At 61.5% G+C, this 20,981-nt stretch overlaps 1 protein-coding gene across 1 annotated transcript in view; it reads left to right on the forward strand.

Annotated features, from left to right (window-relative positions):
* The window catches only part of ULK1 (unc-51 like autophagy activating kinase 1), a 22,357-nt gene extending 5,227 nt beyond the window's left edge, over positions 1-17,130 (forward strand). The window contains exons 4-28 of the mRNA XM_007955033.1: positions 6,020-6,052; positions 6,386-6,422; positions 9,433-9,606; positions 9,749-9,822; positions 9,916-10,017; positions 10,447-10,505; positions 10,583-10,665; positions 10,948-10,998; positions 11,330-11,418; positions 11,622-11,775; positions 11,895-11,955; positions 12,191-12,280; positions 12,524-12,646; positions 12,805-12,953; positions 13,066-13,152; positions 13,409-13,662; positions 14,510-14,703; positions 14,897-15,006; positions 15,088-15,231; positions 15,446-15,642; positions 15,765-15,937; positions 16,008-16,126; positions 16,535-16,692; positions 16,845-16,980; positions 17,075-17,130. Coding sequence (XP_007953224.1) covers positions 6,020-6,052; positions 6,386-6,422; positions 9,433-9,606; positions 9,749-9,822; positions 9,916-10,017; positions 10,447-10,505; positions 10,583-10,665; positions 10,948-10,998; positions 11,330-11,418; positions 11,622-11,775; positions 11,895-11,955; positions 12,191-12,280; positions 12,524-12,646; positions 12,805-12,953; positions 13,066-13,152; positions 13,409-13,662; positions 14,510-14,703; positions 14,897-15,006; positions 15,088-15,231; positions 15,446-15,642; positions 15,765-15,937; positions 16,008-16,126; positions 16,535-16,692; positions 16,845-16,980; positions 17,075-17,130 — 2,907 coding nt within the window. The remainder of the gene's footprint in view (positions 1-6,019; positions 6,053-6,385; positions 6,423-9,432; positions 9,607-9,748; positions 9,823-9,915; positions 10,018-10,446; positions 10,506-10,582; positions 10,666-10,947; positions 10,999-11,329; positions 11,419-11,621; positions 11,776-11,894; positions 11,956-12,190; positions 12,281-12,523; positions 12,647-12,804; positions 12,954-13,065; positions 13,153-13,408; positions 13,663-14,509; positions 14,704-14,896; positions 15,007-15,087; positions 15,232-15,445; positions 15,643-15,764; positions 15,938-16,007; positions 16,127-16,534; positions 16,693-16,844; positions 16,981-17,074) is intronic.
* Positions 17,131-20,981: the final 3,851 nt, after the last annotated feature.

Consider the following 20,981-nt stretch of genomic DNA (forward strand, 5'->3'; position numbering starts at 1 on the left):
AAAAAAAAAAAAAAATGGGTCCACATCAGGCCAGTGTGAGTGCCTGGGACATGGGTCTCCATCAGGCCAACATGAGTGCCTGGGACATGGGTCCCCCTCATTAAGCTGATGTGAGTGCCTGGGACATGGGGCCCCATTAGGCTGATGTGAGTGCCTGGGAGATGGGTCCCCATCAGGCCAACGTGAGTGCCTGGGACACGGGTCCCCATTAGGCCGATGTGAGTGCCTGGGAGATGGGTTCCATGGACTGGTGTCCTTTCTGAGTCCATCACACCTGACTTCCTTCTTCTTTTTTTTTTTTTTTAATTGTAATTTGGGTGAGAGTTTCCAGAGCATATTCATCCTCCAGACAGCAGCTCATACACATTTTGTTTCATGACATTGACTGCCGTCCCCGCAACATGACAGCTCTCTTCCCACTTCCTCCCTGTGGTGGCCTCTTCCTGTGTCCTTCTTTCCTCTGCATTCTACCCCCCGAGCTGTCTTCTTGTGTAAACGCTACCCTTCTGTTCTCCCATGATTGATCATTCTAAGGAGTGCATCTACCTGATAAAAATGTTCACCCCATGTGCCTGTCTGTTGGTTGGCTGGAAGCCACAGGAATGAAGGGTAACTAGGGACCATAGTCTCGGGGGTCTCACCAGGCTCTATCAGACCAGTAAACCTGGTCTTTTTTTTTTTTTATGATACTGAGTTTTATTCCACATTGTTCTTCCACTCTCCCCAGGATGTCCTGCACTGATCCCCTGCTCAGTTGACAGTGATAGCCAGGCACCATCTATTTCTTCCGGTCTCATGGTTATATAGGCTGAGGTTCACATGTTCCAGTAGTTTGGACTATTGTTGTTGTTGTTATTTGCCATCGAGTAGGCCCCGACTCATAGTGACCCCTCCTTGGGTTTCTGAGGCAGTATCACTACGGAAGTAGGAATGCCCAACCTTCCTTTGGAGGAGTGGCTGGTGGTGTTTGGACTAGTTGGACTAATTGTTTCCATGCATCTTTGGTTTTCTTTGTTCTTCTTTGCTCTGGACAAGGAGAGACCCCTTGTTGCATCTAGATGGCCCCTAACAGGCTTTTAAGACCCTAGTCATCACACCAAAGCCTGGCCTTCTCATTAAGAGGTAGAGTGGGCAGAGTCTTGGGCTCATCCCATATGTGGTGTGGAGTGCCTGGACTTGTTCTTGTCCTGGGAGAGTGACTGCCTCTGGAGATGGGTCTGGGCATGGACCTTGGGCGTCCCTGCTCAGAGGGCCCAGGCAAGGGGTGTGATGGCCTCGGGCCTTGCCGATGCTGACCCCTCCTGAGGCCGCACGCTGTCTGTCCGGTTTCCTGGGGCTGGACACCTTGTTGGATTGTCCATGTGCAACTCACCCTAGGCCCTGCAGATGGACGCCTGTGAGTTACGAGGTATGGTGCCTTGACTCTGGGGGAGTTGTTCCCGTGCTCACACTGGGGAGCCTTTCAGGATGGCCGGCCCAGGCTCTTGGTGCGCTTGGGACTGAGGGTAGGGGAAGGGGGACACCCTGCCAGACCTGGGTGGTCTCCTGATGTGGGTAGCTTGAAACCATTAGTGCCAGTCTCAGTCTGGGGCCCAGGAATAGGCCCCCAGGGTCCAGGCTGTTCTGGAAACTGCCTGTGGAGTTGTGTTTCTTCGTGTGTGGTTTGTCTAACTTTTTCACTTTTTCTATTGTGAAATACACTGAACGCCACATTGCACAAACCACACACTGCCAGATGTGGTCTGGGCCCTTGTAGCTGTTGTGTCTTTGACATATTGAAGGTTTGTGGCAGCCTGGGTGCAGCAAGTCTGTCGGTGCCAACAGCACGTGCCCACTTTGTCTCCCTGTGGCCCATGTTGATCATTCACACACTATTTCAAGCATAAAGCTGTTGTCCACTTCTTAGGCCACCAAACTAAAACCAAACTCACTGCCTCAAGTTGATTCGACCCATGGCAACCCCTCCTTGAGTTTCTAAGGCGGTATCTCTACAGAACTACAATGCCCAGTCTTCTTTCCGAGGAGTGGCTGGTGGGTTTGAACTTCCAGCTCTCTGGTTAGCAGTCAGATGCCTTAGGCACTATGCCACCAGAACTGGTCAGGGAGGTAGAGGGCTCTGATCCTGAACTGGAGTGACGGTCCATGGAACGAGTGATCAGACCTGAAGTGTGGGATAGGAGTGGCTACCCCAGTAGAGTGTGAAGATAACTTTTGTATGGGAAACCAGAAACGGTGATCTGGAGATGAACGTGCAGCGTCTCCAAGGTGTACCTGTAACTGCCGCCCCCCCCCCCGCCCCCTAGCTCTGCGCAGCCCTCCCCGGCTCTGCGTGGGCCCCCCCCAGCTCCATGCCCCGCCCCCCGTTCCATTTGCCTTCCCTAGAGGAGCCCTTGCCAGGTTGGCGGACTTTGCTCCTGGTCCTTTTCTCTAGCCGTTCGGTCTCCTCTCCCTGTGTTTTGGAGGCTGGGCTGCGTCATGGGTAGCGGGACCCCAGCCTGGCCGCGACTCTTGCGTAGCCCGTTGTGTGACGCCTCGTCCCGTAGCGCTCACGAGTCTGCCCGCCATTCAGACAGCGGGGGAGAGCTGTGTGACCACACGGTGTGGGTCTTGGTGCAGGTGTGGGCGAGTCTTTGAGAGGGAGCAGTGGGCGGAGGGAGAAAGATGGAGATCCATGATGCCCAGGGTCCTGACTCGCCCTCCCCCTCTGCACCTGTCTGCTGCCTGCCCTGAGCAGGGCGGGCCTTCTGGGGTCCTCCGAGGGGCCATACAGAAGGCCAGGCTCAGGGTCACTGCCTCCTCTGTCGAAGGCAGGCGGCTGGAACACAGCAGGCTTCCCAGGAGAGAGGGCAGACCCTTCCTGCTCAGGGTGGGAGTGGAACAGCAGGCCCCTGGTCCACGCACAGGGCAGGAGCCCCCAGGGGAAATGGCAGCATGGCTTGGTGGGGTGGGCCCTTCCTTCCTGCCCAGCACCAGATGCTGCAGGCTTCTCTCTGTTCCTGGCCTGGCCCTGGAGTCTTTGTCCAAGAAGCCTGGGTTGTTGTGGAGAGTGGTGTGAGGAGCTGGGAGCTGTGTCCTTTGTGTCACGTCTAGGTTATGACAGTTTTCTAAGCCCAAAGGAGCCACTAAAGAGCTGTGACATGTCACATGCATGCATGCACACACGCACGTAGTATGGACGTGGCTGCCACCTCCTGGTGCCCAGGAGGCTGGCTCAGGAAGGAGTTAATTAGGTCAGGGAGCCCAGCCCAGGATCACCAGCTGGCAGGGCTGGCAGAGGGTGGGGCACTGGGATCCTGGGGGTGGGTGGGTGCGGCCTCGTACGTGCCCAAAGGCCCGTGCCAGGCTGCATGGCACAGCTGCTGACGCGCGGAGCCTGGTAGAGTGGACACGGCCGGATGCCTCTGGTGGATCCCCAAAACTGGCTCCGTGTGGGGGTGAGAGTCTCCTGGGCAGACATCTGTGGGTGCGTGGGGGTGAGAGTCTCCTGGGCAGGGCTTGGGCAGACATCTGTGCAGTCCCTTCTGGTGGGGGCCGTCCTGGCTGAGCTTGGTCCCCACGCCCAGGAGAGCTGGAACTGATGCCCCTCGGAGTTCAGGCCCAGCCCCTCTGGGTGGGGAGTGCTGCTGAGGGCCTGGGTGCCAGGTGGGATGGACGTAGGTCAGGTGGTCTCCCTGGAAGGGTTGAGAGGTGGGGGCTGGGAGATGCTGGTTGGAGGGAGCACTGTGGTCTGGCCTACCATGTCCTCCTGGCCGGGGCAGCACTGAGGTGGCTAGGGCCTGGCACTGGCCGTGAGACAGCACATGGGCCCCCAGCACCAGGCGTGCTTCCTGACCGCTCTGAAGTGGGCCAGGTGTGAGGGAGGCTGAAGTAGCATACACTGACGGCTGGTGGGCTTCTCAGGACGCAGCTCTCGGTGTGCAGCTGCGGCCCACGGCTGTCCCAGTGCATGGGGTGGCAGTTGGAACGCCGATGGCAGAGCAGGCAGCCCAGCCCGCTGGTTCTCAGTTCAGGAAGGGGGTGGCCCATGGTCCCAAGGCCTGGATGTCTCGTGGGCGGCGGGCATCCTCAGCCCCTTGAGCTCTTTCCTCTTTCTTTTCCTGAAGACCCTTCTGCTTCTGTCCTCGAGAGGGCCTGCTGAGGAGGAGGCTGGTGCTAGGCCGCCCTGCCGGGGACAGGACTCGTTCCTGCCGGCAGTGCCTGGGCCAGCCCTTGGCTCACCAGTGGAGGATGAGCAAGGCTTCCCTGTGGGACAAGAGGCCCCAGGAGTCGGGGGCTCTGGGGGTGAAGAGAGCCGCGGGAGTTGAGGGAGAGGCTAGGGCACGGCAGTGGGTGGGTGGGGCTGAGCCTGGGATGTCCTGGATGTGGGGTTGGCTGTGGTGGGCAGCGCTAGTTGGAGGGTGCCCAGGGGTGACCCGGGGGTGCTGGCCACAGGTTGGTTGCAGTGAGCAGCTCTAGATGGCGGGGGGCAGGCCCAGGGCCCACAAGTGTCCAGGTATCACTGCTGCCCGGGGGCTGCTCTGTGGATTACTCCTTCCCTTGGGTTTGTGGGCCATGGACAGGGCTTGGAGACTTCCCTCCACACCTGGGGTGCCTTGCAGGGGGGGATGGGCGCTGGGTGCCCCCACGGCTGTATCTGTCTCCATCTGCCCTCTTTGGGCTGCCTCTGTCCTCATCCCTTTGTCTGTCCTTGCAACTCCTGGCCCTGGTGACAAGTGTGGGGTTGTGGGGAGTTGCTTCTGGGAGCCAGGCCACTGTGGGGTCAGGGCTTGGAGCTGGCAGCTCTTGGGCCAGCCCTGTTGCTCGATGGCTGTGTGAACAGGGGCTTTTGAGGAGGTGCCCATAGTCTTGTCTGTCAGCTGGAGTGGCTCCAGCTGAGGACACTGGTCCTGGAGCCGGGTCCTCTGTCGCCGGCAGGAGGGGGGGTTTGCGGTCTTCTTGGCCATTTCTGGGTCCTGCTTCGCTCCCCTCCCTCCCCTCCCCTCCCCTCCAGTCTGCATCTGGCTCTTAGTCTCCTCTAGGGCTCTGCCTGTGGAGGTCTGCTTCCCTCCCCTCCCCTCCCCTCCAGTCTGCGTCTGGCTCTTAGTCTCCTCCAGGGCTCTGCCTGTGGAGGTCTGCTTCCCTCCAGCTGGCTCTTGCCCTGTCTGGGTCGCCCCCCGTGTCCCCTTCTACCCTCTGCTTTCCCCTCTACCCCCAGGTGCTGGCTCTTTGCCTGTCCCTGCATCTCAGGCGCACTTGTGGCCCACTGTGCTGGGGACTCTGGGAGCACGGCCCAAACCTGCCCCTCGCTACCTGGTTCTGCAGCTGGCTGCCTGCCTGCCACCGCCTGCCTGCCACCGCCCGCCTGCCACCACCCACCTGCCGCCACCCGCCTGCCAACTTGGGCCTGGAAGGCTGGGGTGGGAGCAGGCTGGGCGCTGGCTCCCAGGCACACTCTTACCTGGGACAGGACTCGTGGCTACTTCCCCTGGGCACCAGCCTCTGTGGGCTCCGGGACTGGGCACCAGCAATGGGCATTGGGGAGTGGAGAGAGGACCCGCAGGGCCTCCTTGGTGGGAGCACCCAGCCCCTGCCTTCCCCAGGGTCCCCAGTCAGGCCCTGTGCCCAGCCCATACCGAAGGGTTCCAGAGTATTGGCCCTTTAGCCGACTCTGGGAGCACACCTCACCCCTCAGCCTGCCGCTGTCTTCAGCAGCATAGGTCTGACAGACAGACAGACAGCATCCCTGGGGCCTGAGGGCTGTGTGCATCTCCAGGTGTGGGTGGAGGGGTGGCCCCTGTGTGAACTGCTGGGGTAGCCTGGGCGGCTGGAACTAGAGGCTGTGGGGTTCCCAGCCTCGGGAAAGATGTTTTCCTGAGAGGACCGTGCCCAAAAGGGGAAGATGTGTCTTGGGGGTGCCTGTGACAGGTTTGTGTATCACATGGGTGGGGGTCATGGGGGGCAGACATGGTGCTTCTTGCCCAGGCTTTGTGACCTGGGCCTGCTGTGCCCCGTGCCCCTCACTTCCTCTTCTTGCTTCCAGGAAATGGCCAATTCTGTGTACCTGGTCATGGAGGTGAGTACCCTCTGTGAGGACAGGAAGTCAGGCCTCCCCTGGGGCCAGGATATACTGGGGAGGGGCAGGAGGAGACACCAGGACATACTAGGGAGGGGCAGGAGCCGCGAACAGGCCGTGCTGGGGAGGGGGATAGTAGGAACCCTCCTGTCACCACGTGTCTCTGGGCTGAGGCCGTCCTGCTGGGAACCAGAGACCAAGCAGGATGCTCTCCCTCTGCTGGCTTGCAGGGACAGCCCCCAGGGGTCGGTGAGGGGCCAGGGCCCCAGGGGTGGGCGGTGGGGCTTGGCGGCATGAGAGGACGACTGCCCACAGTTGTGTGTTCTTCCGTAGTACTGCAATGGCGGGGACCTGGCTGACTACCTGCACAGTGAGTGGACCATGGCTGGAGTGGCCTGGGTGTCTCCTGAGGGCATGGGATGGATGAGGCCATTTCAGCCCTATACCTTCCTTAGCCATTGAGTGCTTGGGGACACAGCCTGGGTGGGGACACAGTCTTTGCCTCAGGGCCCATGGTCCAGGCATAGATACCAAGGAAGACATGGTGACTATGGGGAGTAGATACATCCTGGGTTGGAGGGCAGGGGTACTGTTGGGCAGGGAAGGTTCAGACACGGGAACGGTGACTGGGCAGAGCCCAGCTTGGAGGACGATGCCCAGCGGGTGCTTGTGTGGGATGTGCTGCTGGAGGGTTGGGGGTGGCGGGAGGCATGCACCTACATACACAGGCGCTCGCCAGGCCAGGACGGTCCAGGGTTCGGGTCCTGAGCAGCTGGACGATAGAAAGGAAGCTGCTGGGGCTGGTTGGGTGTCAGGAACTCTGGTTGATGGGTGCCCGGTCCTGGCCAGAGGTGCGTGGCTGGGGTCCCAGGGCGGGGTGGATGCCCTGGCTGCTGCATCCCCGTGGCGGGGACAGCCTTTCCCTTGGAGGCCTCCCTCTCCCACATGTGGTCACGTGGGATACCGAGCCCACCTACAAGCCCTCCCTTGCGGCCGCCTCACTGCCTGTGGGTACCATCACCTGTATGGCTGGGTATCCTGTCTGGTGGCTCTGGCTAACCAGCACTTGCCAGGTTCCATAGGTGTTGACTCGGTCCCAAGCCACCTTCCCCTTGGGCCTCATCTGTTCAGAGAGGGAGAACTGCCCAGGATGTGGACTGTGTCTGGCTGTGGGCTGTGGGCTGGTGGGCATCTCTGGGCATGGGATCTGGAAGTTGGGGGGTGTGGAGGTGATCTCACATGGCCCACAGCCTAGTTGAGGGATGTGTGTGGGGGTGGGTCTGCCTGTCTGGTGGGCTTGGGGTCTTGGTCTGGGTGTGTGGAGTGCTACATTCACCTCTGAGGCCTGTCAGTGGGTGGGGGCGGTCTTTACAGACTGTCTGGTGGGACATGTCTCTCTGTCCCTGAGTTCACTGAGGGAGGGTGGGGGATCAGGGGGCTTGTGTCTCCTAAGAGTGTGTATAGAGGGGCCTCTATGTGAGATTAATGACACGGGCTGCTTAGTGTGGGGTGAATGTGTGTGAGTGGTTAGAGAGACTAAGGGTGACTGGTGTGTGTGTGACTGTGGGTGAGGGTGTGTCTGCATGGGGAGTGTGACTGAGCATCTGTGTGTGTGACTGAGTGTGTAACTGTGACTGAGTGTGAATGTGTGACTGAGTGTGACTGACTTGAGTGTGTGACTTTAAGCATCTGTGTGAATGTGTGACTGAGTGTGACTGCCAGTGCATGTGAGCATCTATGTGTGACTGTGAATGTGACTATGAGTGTCTGACTATGACTGTGTCAGTGTGTGTGAGCCTCTGTGTGTGTGATACTGCATTGTATGTGGTTGTGTGCCTGTGTGAGCATCTGAGTGTGTGACTGTGTGTGACAGCATCTATGGGACTGCATGTATGACTGTGTGTCAGTGCATGTGAGCCTGTATGTGATACTGCATTGTACATGGGTGTGTGCCTGTGTGAGCATGTGTGTGAATGTGTGACTGTGTGACTGAGTGTTTGCAGGACTGTGTGTGTGTGACTGTGAACATGTGTGACTGTGTGTGACTGTCAGTGCGTGTGAGCCTCTGTGTGTGTGATATTGCACTGTGCGTGGGTGTGTGTGTGAGCCTGTGTGTGAATGTGTGATGGTGTGACTGAGCGTCTTCAGGACTGTATGTGTGTGGCTGTGAGCATCTGTCAGAGTGTGTGTGACTGTCAGTGCGTGAGCCTCTGTGTGTGTGATACTGCATTGTACATGTGTGTTTGCCTGTGTGGCTTGTGTGACTGTGTGTGAATGAGCGTCTGCAGGACTGTATGTGTGTGACTGTGAGCATCTGTCAGAGTGTGTGACTCTCAGTGTGCGTGAGCCTCTGTGTGTGTGATACTGCATTGTATGTATGTGTGTGCCTGTGTGGCTTGTGTGACTGTGTGTGACTGAGCGTCTTCAGGACTGTATGTGTGTGACTGTGAGCATCTGTCGGAGTGTGTGTGACTGTCAGTGTGCATGAGCCTCTGTGTGTGTGATACTGCATTGTTCGTGGGTGTGTGCCTGTGTGGCTTGTGTGACTGTGTGTGACTGAGCGTCTTCAGGACTGTATGTGTGTGACTGTGAGCATCTGTCGGAGTGTGTGTGACTGTCAGTGTGCATGAGCCTCTGTGTGTGTGATACTGCATTGTTCGTGGGTGTGTGCCTGTGTGGCTTGTGTGACTGTGTAAGCCTGTGTGTGAATGTGTAACTGTGTGTGAATGAGCATCTGCAGGACTGTGTGTGTGTGACTGGGCATCTGTGGAATGTGTGTAACTGTCAGTGCGCGTGAGCCTCTGTGTGTGTGATACAGTGTATTGTACTGTATTGTACGTGGGTGTGTGCCTGTGTGGCTTGTGTGACTGTGTGTGATTGAGCGTCTGCAGGACTGTGTGTGTGTGACTGGGCATCTGGGGAATGTGTGTAACTGTCAGTGCACGTGAGCCCCTGTGTGTGTGATACAGTGTATTGTACTGTATTGTACGTGGGTGTGTGCCTGTGTGGCTTGTGTGTGTGATACTGCATTGTACGTGGGTGTGTGTCTGTGTGTTTGACCGTCTGCTCCCCCCTTCGGTTGTCTCACATGAACCTGAGCAGCAGGCAGCCTCGGGATGTGCTGCCCAGAGTCCCCACACGTCCCCCAGGACCTTTAGGTGGACTGTGGGGTCTTTGGGCAGAGTGGCCTCCTGGAGACACCCCCCACCCCCCACCCCCGTGCCCTGGGCTCTGTAACAGACGGCCCCCCCTGGACACAGCCCAGGGTGGAGCGGAGGACAGGTGGAGGCGGAGGGGGTGGAGGGCCTGGGGCAGTGGGGCTGCTGGGAAGGGGGCTTGGCGGGTGGTGGCCCGCCCCGCTGAGCCGTGTCTCCCCGCAGCCATGCGTACACTCAGTGAGGACACCATCCGGCTCTTCCTGCAGCAGATCGCGGGCGCCATGCAGCTGCTGCACAGCAAGGGCATCATCCACCGCGACCTTAAGCCCCAGAACATCCTGTTGTCCAACCCCGGCGGGCGCCGCGCCAACCCCAACAACATCCGCGTCAAGATCGGTGAGGGGCCTGCGCTGCCGGGGTGGGGCCATGCTGCCAGGGGGCGGGGCCTGCGCGCCTGGAGGAGGGACGGGACGACACCAGCTTGTGGGCCTAGGGTCCCCCCCGACTGTGACCCCTGAGTGTGTCTCTGTCTTCACAGCTGACTTCGGGTTTGCACGCTACCTGCAGAGTAACATGATGGCAGCAACACTCTGTGGCTCCCCCATGTACATGGTGCGTCCCCAGGGGGCCTGTGGCAGGTGGGTGCTGGCTGCCCAGTTGGGATCGGCAGTGCCTGGGCACTGAGGCCCTGCTGTGCCCCCGCAGGCCCCCGAGGTCATCATGTCCCAGCATTACGACGGGAAGGCAGACCTGTGGAGCATAGGCACCATCATTTACCAGTGCCTGACGGGGAAGGCGCCCTTCCAGGTGCACGCCCAGGGGCCGGGCCGTGGGCAGGGAGCTCAGTGCTGAGGCCCAGGTCTGGTGCCCACCAGAGAGCATTCTCAAGCCCCTTCCTGTGGTGGGTGGATGGGCTCCTTTGTACCATCGAGGAGAGAGCAGACATCTCCGAACGGGTCAGCCCTGCCCTTTCCACAGGAGCAGGGCTCCCCCGCCTGCCCTGCTCTGGGTCTGGGGTCCCACCATGTGCAGAGCCCATCCTTGCCTTCCCTAGGCGAAGCGCCTACAGTTAGCACAGGAGCCATTGTGTCCTGGGCCTTTGTGGAGAAGCGGGCATTGTGGGCCTGGGGCCGGCTGAGGCTGTGAGACCGGAGACTGAAGGGCTTTGGAGGAGGACGGGAGCAGAGTGGGAGGCGGCCCCGGCCCCGCCAGCATTGAGCACCCTCTGTCTTGCAGGCCAGCAGCCCCCAAGACCTCCGCCTGTTCTATGAGAAGAACAAGACGCTGGTCCCCACGTGAGTGAGCACCCTCCCTGGGCAGGCTGCGGGCCCCTCCCCAGAGCCTGCGGGCTCATCCTGCCTTGTCTCCCCAGCATCCCCCGGGAGACCTCAGCCCCTCTGAGGCAGCTGCTCCTGGCGCTGCTGCAGCGGAACCACAAGGATCGGATGGACTTTGGTGAGCCCCTGCCCTGCCCACTCTCCCTCCCCTCCCCCAATGAAGGCCCTGGGGGCGGGGCCAGCCAGCTGCGCCCGGCACTTCCTACACCCTTTGAGCTGTGTCCAGTCTCCTGTGCCCCTCTGTGGCTGCCTCTGAGCTGGGTGGTACCTGCAGGCGGGCAGGCTGGGAAGCCCAGCTTTGCAGAGGGAGCCACGTCCCTCAGAGACATCGGGCAGGGGGCTGGGATGGGAAATGGGGACCCAACGCCCCAGCACTGCCCTGAGCCCCCTTCTCCTGCAGATGAATTTTTCCATCACCCGTTCCTTGATGCCAGCTCCTCCATCAAGAAGTGTGAGTTCTGGGCCCTGGGCTGCAGTGAAGGGCCAGGGGGGCAGGAAGTGGTTTGGGGCCTTGGGCTGCCACCCCATCCACGGAGGTCAGGGCATTGGGCCCTCGTCTGACCGGAAGTGACTTCGCTCAGGGCTGTAGCCCCCAGGAGTCCCTAAGACCCCAGTGGATGGGGCTGCTGCAGGCTTAGCAGGGGCGGCCTGGCGTTAGCTGCTGGTCTCTGCAGCCGAGCTCACAGGCCCCTTGCCGGGGGAGTGCACAGGCCCGGCCGGGGTGCTTCCCAGGCCCCCGGTGCCTCTGCACGGCAGGACGAGGTCCCGCTCTCGCCCGCCAGCCCCTCCGGTGCCTGTGCCCTCGTGCCCCAGCTCTGGCTCCGGCAGCAGCTCCAGCAGCGGTAGCACCTCGCACCTGGCCTCCCCACCGGTGAGTTGCCCGCCCCAAGGTGGGGTCTCTGTGGCTTGGGGCCCTGCGGTGTCTCCTCCACCCTGGGTGATGGGCAGCGAGCTCCCCGGTGGCTCCAGATCCTGGCCTGGTCCTCATGTGTCATACATGGGAGCAGAAAGGGGGGTGACTGGGGGGCTTGTGTCTGCTGTCCCTCTTGGCCAGCACTGCTGTCCCCCATCCAGTCCCTCGGGGACATGCACCAGCTGCAGAAGACGCTGACCTCTCCGGCTGCCGCCGCTGCCGCCTTCCTGCAAGGCTCCAGGGACTCGGGTGGCAGCAGCAAGGACTCCTCCTGTGACACCGATGACTTTGTCATGGTCCCAGCCCAGTTCCCAGGTGTGGGGACCAGAGGGTGCTGTGGGGGTGGGTCCCAGGTGAAAAGAACATGTGCCTGCCCTGTGGGTGGATCTCCTGAGGGCACTCCTGGCTCTCTCTCACCATGTCTTCACCCACAGGTGACCTGGGGGCTGAGGTGGCCGGTGCCAAGCCCCCTCCAGACAGCCTCCTGTGCAGTGGGTAAGCCTGTCTCCATTCCCACCCTGTCCTTCTCTGCCCCCGGGAGGTGGAGGGGCTGCACTTCCCCAACTGGGAAGGACCAGAGCTGCGTCACACGGGGCCCATCTCGGCTCCATTCCTGCCCGTGCTCCTGGCCTCAGCGCCTGGCTGTGCTCTGGGAAGAGGTGGAGAGTATCCAGGTCTCTGCCACCTTTGGCCTGAGTATGCACAGCCCTTTCCCCTCTGTGCCCACCAGGAGCTCGCTGGCAGCTTCTGCTGGTCTGGAGAGCCATGGCCGGACCCCATCCCCATCCCCTCCTTACAGCAGCTCCCCCAGCCCCTCCAGGTGAGTGGGTCTCGTGCCGTGGACGGGTCCCTGGCTGGTGATGGGCTCGCCACGGAGCTGTGTTTGGGCGGCTTCCTCCACTGTCACGTTTGCTGGCGTGGGGGTTTGCGGTATCGTCTCAGGGCCAGTTGGAGTCCCTGCCGGAGACCTGGCTGTCTTCTTGGCAGTCGCCTGACCCAGCCCGAAGCTTTGGGGGGTGGACTGCCTGACACCTGCTCCCATGACCATATCCTCTCCCCTCAGCCGGGCCGGCCCCTCTACCAGCAGGTACGGTGTGTCCGTCCCCATCCCGGTCCCCACGCAGGTGCACAACTACCAGCGAATCGAGCAGAACCTGCAGTCACCTGCCCCGTATGCAGCACCCCGGTGAGTGTGGCCAGGGGTTCCTCTGATGGGGATGGTGTTCTGGGGCGGCAGTCAAGTGCGGGGAGCTCACAGCATGGGCAGACAGACAGGTGTGAAGGTAGGGGTGCTGAGGTCCTACGGCCAGGCTTGGACAGACCTCACCACCTGCCTGTTTGCAGGTCCACTGCTGTCCGCAGGTCGGGCAGCACCAGCCCCTTGGGCTTCGCCCGCGCCAGCCCCTCACCCCCATCTCATGCTGAGCACGGAGCCGCCTTGGCCAGGAAGTTCTCCCTGGGCGGGGCCCGGCCCTACACACCCTCGCCCCAAGGTGAGGCCAGACCCCTGGATGTGCTTCCCTGGGGCTGGGAAGGAGGGAACGTGGAGGGGGATGGTGTCTCTGTGGGCGCTGACCTCTGGACCCCACTTTTCTTTTTTCAAAGTTGGAACCATCCCCGAGAGGTCGGGTGTGAGCGGGACACCCTCCCCACAAGGAGCCGAGATGCGGGGTGGCAAGTTCCCGCGGCCAGGTGGGTGGGCCCACTGAGGTGGCGTGAGTGAGGGAGGCTGGCCTCAGTGCGGGCATCTCAGCCCAGTGAGGATAAGCCATAAAGTCCAGCGACAAGGTGACGGGGCTGGTCCCCTGGCACTGTCCCCTCCACTGCTGTGCCTGGGCGGGTGTTGTGCCTGGGTGGGTGTCTGAGTCTCTCTGACTGGTCCTCGGGCCCAGGGTACCGTGGGGCTTCCAGGGTGTGGAGGGTGACGCGAGCCACCCCTCGCCCCCAGGCTCCTCCGTGCCTGAGCACTCGCCCCGTGCCACTGGGCTGGGTTGCCGCCTGCACAGCGCTCCTAACCTCTCGGACCTGCACGTCGTGCGTCCCAAGCTGCCCAAGCCCCCCACGGATCCACTGGGGACTGCATTTGGCATCCCCCAGGCCAGTCCCCCACTGCCGGCCTGCCGGCCCCTACGCAGCTCACCCAAGCTACCTGACTTCCTGCAGCGGACCCCCCTGCCCCCTATCCTGGGCTCCCCCACCAAGGTGAGGGCTGTGGCACTCTGGTGCCTGCTCCACTCTGAGCCAGGGTACTGGGAGGCACTTGGGGGTTTGGTCTGCACCGAGGCCCCTCTATGTGTCTGGGCCCCCACCAGCCACCTGCAGCCATTTGTTTGGTCCATATCCACAGGGGAGGCCTGTACGGGCCACGGCTTCCCAGAGACCCAGCGGCAGGCTGAGGTTCCCTCAGATTTGGTCTAAATCCCTTTAGTGGCCCCCGGCCACAGGGCTGCGAGGATGGGGCCAGGCCCACCGCCCCTCCATTGCTGCTGACCAGCCCGGCTGTGAGCACGACCCTCAAGCCCCAGTGCCTTTCTGGCCTTGTCTGCTGCTTTCCTGGGGCAGAGCCGAGTCGATAGCCAAGAATACTCTCTCTGGCCCTTTGCAGAAAGTCTGCTGATTCAGGTTCTGAAAGTAGCGAGAGGTGGCCTGGGAGAGCCCCGAATCCTGCCAGGCGTGGAACTTCCCTCCTCCTCGGTCTCCCTACCTGTAAAACAGGCCCCAAGTAGTGCTTGTCTGAGAGCATTGTCTGAGGGTCTATTGTGCGGCATCGTGGTGAACAGTGACCCACACCGAGTGGACGGTTCCGTAGACGAGTTTGCAGACATGTTCTGTGAGGGGCTCGGGAGTTTGCACTTGAGGGTAGTGCCACGGGGTCTCTGACGCCTTTTTCTCTTTTAAACCTTTTAAAAACAAAGCAACGTGCTTGGCCTCGTAGACCCACTGACCCCTGTTAAGTCTTGGGTTCTGTGGCATCAGGAAGGGGGGTCGCCCCTAGGCCCTGATGTGGGGGAGCTGCAGGCTGTGGCCCTCACACCACCCTGTCCCTCAGGCCGGCCCCTCGATTGACTTCCCCAAGACGCCCAGCTCGCAGAACTTGCTGGCCCTCCTGGCCCGGCAGGGCGTGGTGGTGGCGCCCCCCCGGAACCGCACGCTACCTGACCTCACAGAGGGGGGTCCCTTCCAGGCACAGCCACTGGGTCCCGGGCTGCGGCCCCCCGAGGAGGCTAAGGGCCCCTTTGGCAGGTGAGCAGAGGAATGAAGGAGAGGGTATGGACCAGGGCTGGGTCTGTGACTTGAGGTGACACCCACTCTGAGCCGTGGTCCCCTGTCTGGTGGGATGCTGAGAACCTGCCTGCAGGGGCAGGAGGCAGAAGTGGAATGTGTGCTGTGAGGGCAGCCTCCATTCCAGTCCCTGCCCGACCCGTCTGCCCTGCAGGTCCCTGAGCACCGGCCGCCTCACTGACCTCCTTCTGAAGGCAGCCTTTGGCACCCAGGCCCCGGACTCGGGCAGCACTGACAGCCTGCAGGAGAAGCCCATGGAGATCGGTGGGTGCATGGGGCTGGTGGGGCTCATGGGTGCCGGCCATAGGGCCCCCAGTGAAATCAGCCCACCTCTCACTCTGCCAGCACCTTCTGCCGGCTTTGGAGGGAGCCTACACCCTGGAGCTCGTGCTGGGGGCACCAGCAGCCCTTCCCCTGTGGCATTCACCGTGGGCTCTCCACCTAGCGGGACCACACCACCGCAGGGCCCCCGTACCCGGCTGTTCTCAGGTGAGGTCTGGGAGGGGTGGCGAGGGGCTTCTAGGGTCTTGGCTCTCGGGGTGCTTCCCCCGCCCCCAGCCTTCATGCTGGGCATGGCTGGGCCCTGGGAGGCCAGGTGGGCTGGGTGCAGGGGGAGGAGCTCTGGGGTCCTGGGTCTGTGACCCCTCCGTCTGTGGTCCGGCCTGCTGTCCCAGGGGCCACTCAACGGTGGCATCTCCCACAGTAGGCTCCTCCGGCTCCCTCAGCTCGGCCGGCTCCTCCTCTGGTCGCCATCTGCCGCCCGGGGCCTGCGGTGAGGGTGCAGCCCCCGAGCCCCCGGTACCAGGACACTGCTGCAGCTTCACTGACCCCATAGCTGCCAACCTGGAGGGGGTTGTGACCTTTGAGGCCCCTGACCTGCCTGAGGAGACCCTCATGGAGGTGAGGGCAGGGAGGTGGGGTGAGGAGGCGGGGCAGGCGCAGTGCGAGGCGCGAGTGGGCAGTGGTGGTCTGGCCTTTGGCCGAGGGGAGGGCCTGTGGCCCTGACACTCCCCCTCTCCCAGCAAGAGCACACGGAGACCCTGCATAGCCTACGCTTCACGCTGGCGTTCGTGCAGCACGTGCTGGAGATCGCCACCCTCAAGGGCAGCGGTGGCGAGGCGGCTGGGGGCCCCGAGTATCAGCTGCAGGAGAGCCTGGTGGCCGACCAGATCAGCCTGCTGAGCCGCGAGTGGAGGTGAGCCGTGCGCCGGGGGCTCGGGGGCTGGGGGTGGCCGGGGCCCTCCCTGACGCACTCCCACCCTCAGCTTCGCCGAGCAGCTGGTCCTGTACCTGAAGGTGGCGGAGTTGCTGTCGGCCGGGCTGCAGACTGCCATCGAGCAGATCCGGGCTGGCAAGCTCTGCCTGTCGTCCACCGTGAAGCAGGGTGAGTGCCGTGGATGGGGTGGGCTTTGGGGTCACGTTACGTACGTCTGCCAAGGGGGTGGGTAGCCAGCAGAGGACACCCGGAAGGTGGGTGTTGTGGCCCAAGGTAGGGCTCCTGGGGAGGAGGGCACAGGTGGGTTTTGGGAGCCAGGTCTGTGGGGCATGGTTTGCCTGGGTGCTGCTCTGAGGTGCTCATGGGGGCACGTGGGGTCTACTCCCTGTGTGGGTGCATCTGCACCGCAGACACACTGGGTGGGTGGAGGCTCTGCTGGTGAGCGCCGTGCTCACGCTGGTGCTGAGCCTGTGGGTCCTGGCCTGTGTGGGAGGAGGCGCCTGCTGCCCTGGGCGGCCCCGGCTCCCTCCCTGCCGCGGCCCCCAGCCCTGTGTGCTGTGCCTGCTGCCCCCACAGTGGTGCGGAAGCTGAACGAGCTGTACAAGTCCAGCGTGGGGGCCTGCCAGAGCCTGAGCCTACGGCTGCAGCGCTTCTTCCTGGACAAGCAGCGGCTCATGGACCGTGTGCATAGCATCACGGCCGAGAGGCTCATTTTCAGCCACGCTGTGCAGACAGTGCGTGCGGGCGAGCTCGCTGACGGGGTGGGGCTGGGCAGGCGGACCCGCAGCAGCTGGTGGAGGGGGCGCGGCCAGGGCAGCAGGGCGGGCAGGTGGGGGGGCAGGCCCTGCTGGGTACGGCGGGGCGGGACTGAATCTTTCCCGTGCAGGTGCAGTCAGCCGCTCTGGATGAGATGTTTCACCACCGGGAGGACTGTGTGCAACGCTACCACAAGGCCTTGCTTCTCATGGAGGGGCTGCAGCAGATCCTCACGGACCAGACGGATGTGGAGAACATCGCCAAGTGTGAGTGTGCTGGGTAGGGTCCCAGGGTGGGGGCATGGAACCACTGGACAGCCCCAGCCCCACGAGGACGCCCCTCACGCTGTGCCTTTTGCAGGCAAGCTGTGCATCGAACGGAGACTCTCGGCCCTGCTGAGCGGCCTCTGTGCCTGACCCTGGGCCCCACGCTCAGGGCTAAGGGCCAGACTGGTGTGGACAAGCCTGTGGCCCTTCACTACAGGGCTCTGGGTAGAGGACCTGGACCTGCGGACTGGACACACGTAGGGCCGCTGGCCCCCACCTGCCATTGAGGGTCATACTACAGCTAGGTCCTGACTGGCAGTGACTGTGGGGTGCTGGGGAAGGCAGGCCCAGACTTTCCACTGGGCTGTGGAGCTCCTACCCAGAGTCTCAGAACTGCTCCTGGTGTCCACAGTGGGCACAGGCATGTCCCGCCCATCTAGCACCTGCCCTGCATCCGTGGGGAGAGCTGGTGCTAGGGCAGGGCAAGAACCCAGGGCAGGCCTGCCTGCAACTGAGCAAGGTCCAGCGAGGCTGGGAGGCATCGCTGCCGACTTGAAGCCAAAGCTGCCGTCCTGGCTCCTGGCAGGCCGCCCCGGCTCCACTCCTGGGACCTCTGAGCCCACCCACCAGCTTTGTAATCCACAAGCACTTTATGCAGATAGAGGCTGGGGACAAAAGGGACCGTTCAGGCGCGGCCCTCGTTCCCGGCGTTGCACTACAGTGTGTGTACATACCATATACATACGTACATATATAGATAGTCCGTGTGCGTGCCCACGTGCGTGTGCGGCTGTGCTGTGTTTGGGACTCGTCACCAGGCCGCCAGTGTGGAGCTGTCTCTTTCCAGAGGAACTATTCAGCCACGTTATCCCTTGTTCTTTGAGGACAGACAGTAGGCAGCACCGTGCTCTAAGCCGAGGACGGGCATCGCCACCTCTCACGTGTCAGTTTAAAGCCTGTTGAGTGTTCCTGCAGCTCTTTTGTTTCTTTTTAATTTTTTAAGAAGAAATGTGTGGGTGCTCAGGAACCTTTGTTTGGGGTGGGTGGGGGCAGGACAGGGCCAGGGGCTCTGCTGCTTGGCCGTCAGGTGTTGGATGCATCTGTTCCCCCAGCCCCACCTGCTTAGTAGCCCTGCCCTGCTTGAATGAATGCAGCAGCAGGGGAGGTTGTAGGTCTGTGCACCGGGAGAGAACCCACAAGCTTCCCAGTCCACTTCTGACAGCAGGTGTCAATGCGCAAGGAGCCCGTCCCTCTGGCTGGGCTTTGCTCTGGAGCCGGGACCCTGGTGCGGGAAGGCTTGCCATCCAGGGTCAGGGCCTCCTGGCCTGACTGCTCAGCTCTGCCTGAGTCCCCTGGCTCCCACAGCCCTGGGTGCGAAGGCTGCACCCTGATGTGCAGAGTGTACCTGTAGACACATCTCTCTTTTCTTTCCAATACTTGAAATGGTGCTGCTGTGCTCAGCCTAGAAGGGAAGCCTGACTTGCCTCTGCCCCCGGGCTGGCGACTGCCCAGCTGCATGTGGTGTGTTTACAGAGAAGAGCGTCTGAGGACGTGTATTTATTACAGCCGTGTGCTTGGCCGGCGCCTCGGCCGCGCGGCCCGTGTGCTCTCGGGTCCCGGTCTCTTGAACACAGACGTTGTGTGTTTTTCCTCTTTTGCTTTAAATTGTGTCATACCTGTTGACGGAAATAAACCTTTGCAATTGTTGACTTGGTGTTGCCAGCGTGTGGTCGATGGCTGCTGACCTCCAGCATCCGTCTCTCTTCCCTTCCCGTCTGATGCGCTGCCCCCACTAGGTCGGCCTGGGCCACTTCCTTCCTGCAGCACTTCCCCGTGTGTACGGGGTGGGGTCACTCCTGAGCCCTGCCTGCCCCTACCCCTATCCCAGCAGAGAGGCGCACACGCTGAGTGCGGAGGGGCCTGGGGCCACTGTGGACACTCCGGCTTTCAGGTCTGGATCTACAGCAACGGGGGGTAGAATGTAGCTTCCTTGGGGCCGGCCACCAGGCCGCCACAGCAGCACGTGTTCACTCTCACCAGCGCTGCTATCCGTTCGAGTTTCTCCCTGGCCTCACCAACACTTGTTATTTTCTGTTTTCTTCTTTTGGGTGATAGGCATGCTCGTGGGGTGAAGTGGCATCTCTCCATAGCTAATGACGCCAGATACCTTTTCACACGTCGTTTGTTGCTCTTTGGAGAAATGTCTTAAGGTCCTGTGCCCGCTTTTCTTCACTGTGTGTGACTGAGTCGTAGGGATTGCATTTTTTAAACTGTATTTTCATAAGTTAAACTGATTGAATTACTCAAAAAAAAGCACTTTGTGCAGTTTGAGCAGCCGAAGTCCACAGAGCAGTGACATCTTAGAGGAAGCGGAAGGGAATGTCCGTGGAAGTTTGTGGCCCTGAGGGCCTGTTCCACCATCAACACCGAGTGTTTCTCTTCACACCGGAAAAAGTGGAGCCCCGTTGACTAGGTACAAAGATGTGCTCAGAGCTGCTGTCTGTCCCTGGGGCCACATGCAGTGAGAGGGGGGGCTGCAGGCTTGGCACCCATGGGTGCTGCCCACCAGAGGGTGGGAGGGCAAGAGAGATTCCTTTGGTTTTTAAAATCTGAAACCAAAAGCCACTGCCATTGAATCAATGCCAAGACAGCGACTCTATAGGACAGAGTCAGAGTAGAACTGCCCTATAGGATTTCCAAAGGTGGAAATCTTTGCAGAAGCAGACTGCCTCACCTTTCTCCTGAGTGGCTGGTGTGTTCGAACCACTGACCTTTTGGCTAGCAGCTGAATGCCTTAACCATAAAATAGAGGCCAAAACTAGGGCTACAACCATTGTGGCACTGGAATGTCCAGGCTGCCATTTCTTCCTACTCGCCCTCCCTTGCTGCCTGCTTTCCTTGGGGTTTATCTCTGCAGACTTCAGGTAGCATGTCCCCCTGGTCCGGTGGACTCCTGCCCCGTGGGACTGCAGGGACCCTTCTGCCTCAAGGCCAATGCACTCATTGCCCCAGGAATGTTCATCCCTACCCCGGACCTCTGCAAAACTCACTCCCTCACTGGACTTAAACCTCTGGAATAATGGCCGCCAAGCTGTCGACACCCTAGTTCCTGGAGCCTGCAAGCATGTGACTCCACAGGGCAAAAGAGGCTCTGCCAATGGGATTCCATTAAGGATCTGGAGGTGGCAAGACGAGCCTGGACTGAGTGCACCCAATATCATCACAGTGTTCTCACAAGACGGAAGCAGAGGGTCAGACGGGCCGTGGGGATACACGAAGGGGTCGGTGCTCCTCCCTAGGCTGCAGAGGGCGGATGAGCCATCCCGCGAGCTGCAGAACTTCTGCATAGGTGCATTCACAGCCTCAGATGTTACAATGAGGTTCCAGGATGCTGCAAGAGCCCCGGCCTACCCCGCGCAAACCACGCCCCCTCAATCCCCACCCCACTTGGCCGCGAGTCCGTGCTGAAGAAAGCCCCGCCCACCCGCCTAAACCACGCCCAGGCAAGCTATGCCCGCCCCAACCCCACACCTTCAGGCCACAATCCTCTGAGAACCTTGGTGCTTGTGGCCGCGAGCAGAGCCCCGCCCGAACCACTCTCGCAGCCCTCCCGGCCCCGCCCGAGCCAGTCTCGCAGGGCCTCGGTGCCGCCAGCGTCTGCCGAGAGCGGGGTCCCGCCCCTTCGCCAGCTACAGGACTTCTGTCCTCGCTCGGCCGCCGTCCCGCGCCAGCTCTACTTCCGCCTTCGCCCACGTGGTCCGGCTTCGGTTCAGTACGCAGCGTCGTGAGTGGGGCCGCGCGGGGCGTGCTCTCCTCGTCCCGACGGGGCTCCCGGGGTGTCGGTACTCCCGCGAGAAAGCCAGCCCGGTTGGGCGGTGGGGTGGAGGCGAGGAGGAGGCGGGGCCGTGGGAGGTCAGCGCCGGGGTCAGGGGGCTGGCGTGCGTTCGCTGGGGACACTGTGAGCGCCCCGGGGACGCCGAGGGCGGAGGGCCTCAGCAGGT

This window comes from Orycteropus afer, unplaced genomic scaffold (assembly GCF_000298275.1).
Source record: "Orycteropus afer afer isolate SDZICR_OR568_19922 unplaced genomic scaffold, OryAfe1.0 scaffold00489, whole genome shotgun sequence".
In the NCBI taxonomy this organism is placed as follows: Eukaryota; Metazoa; Chordata; class Mammalia; order Tubulidentata; family Orycteropodidae; genus Orycteropus; species Orycteropus afer.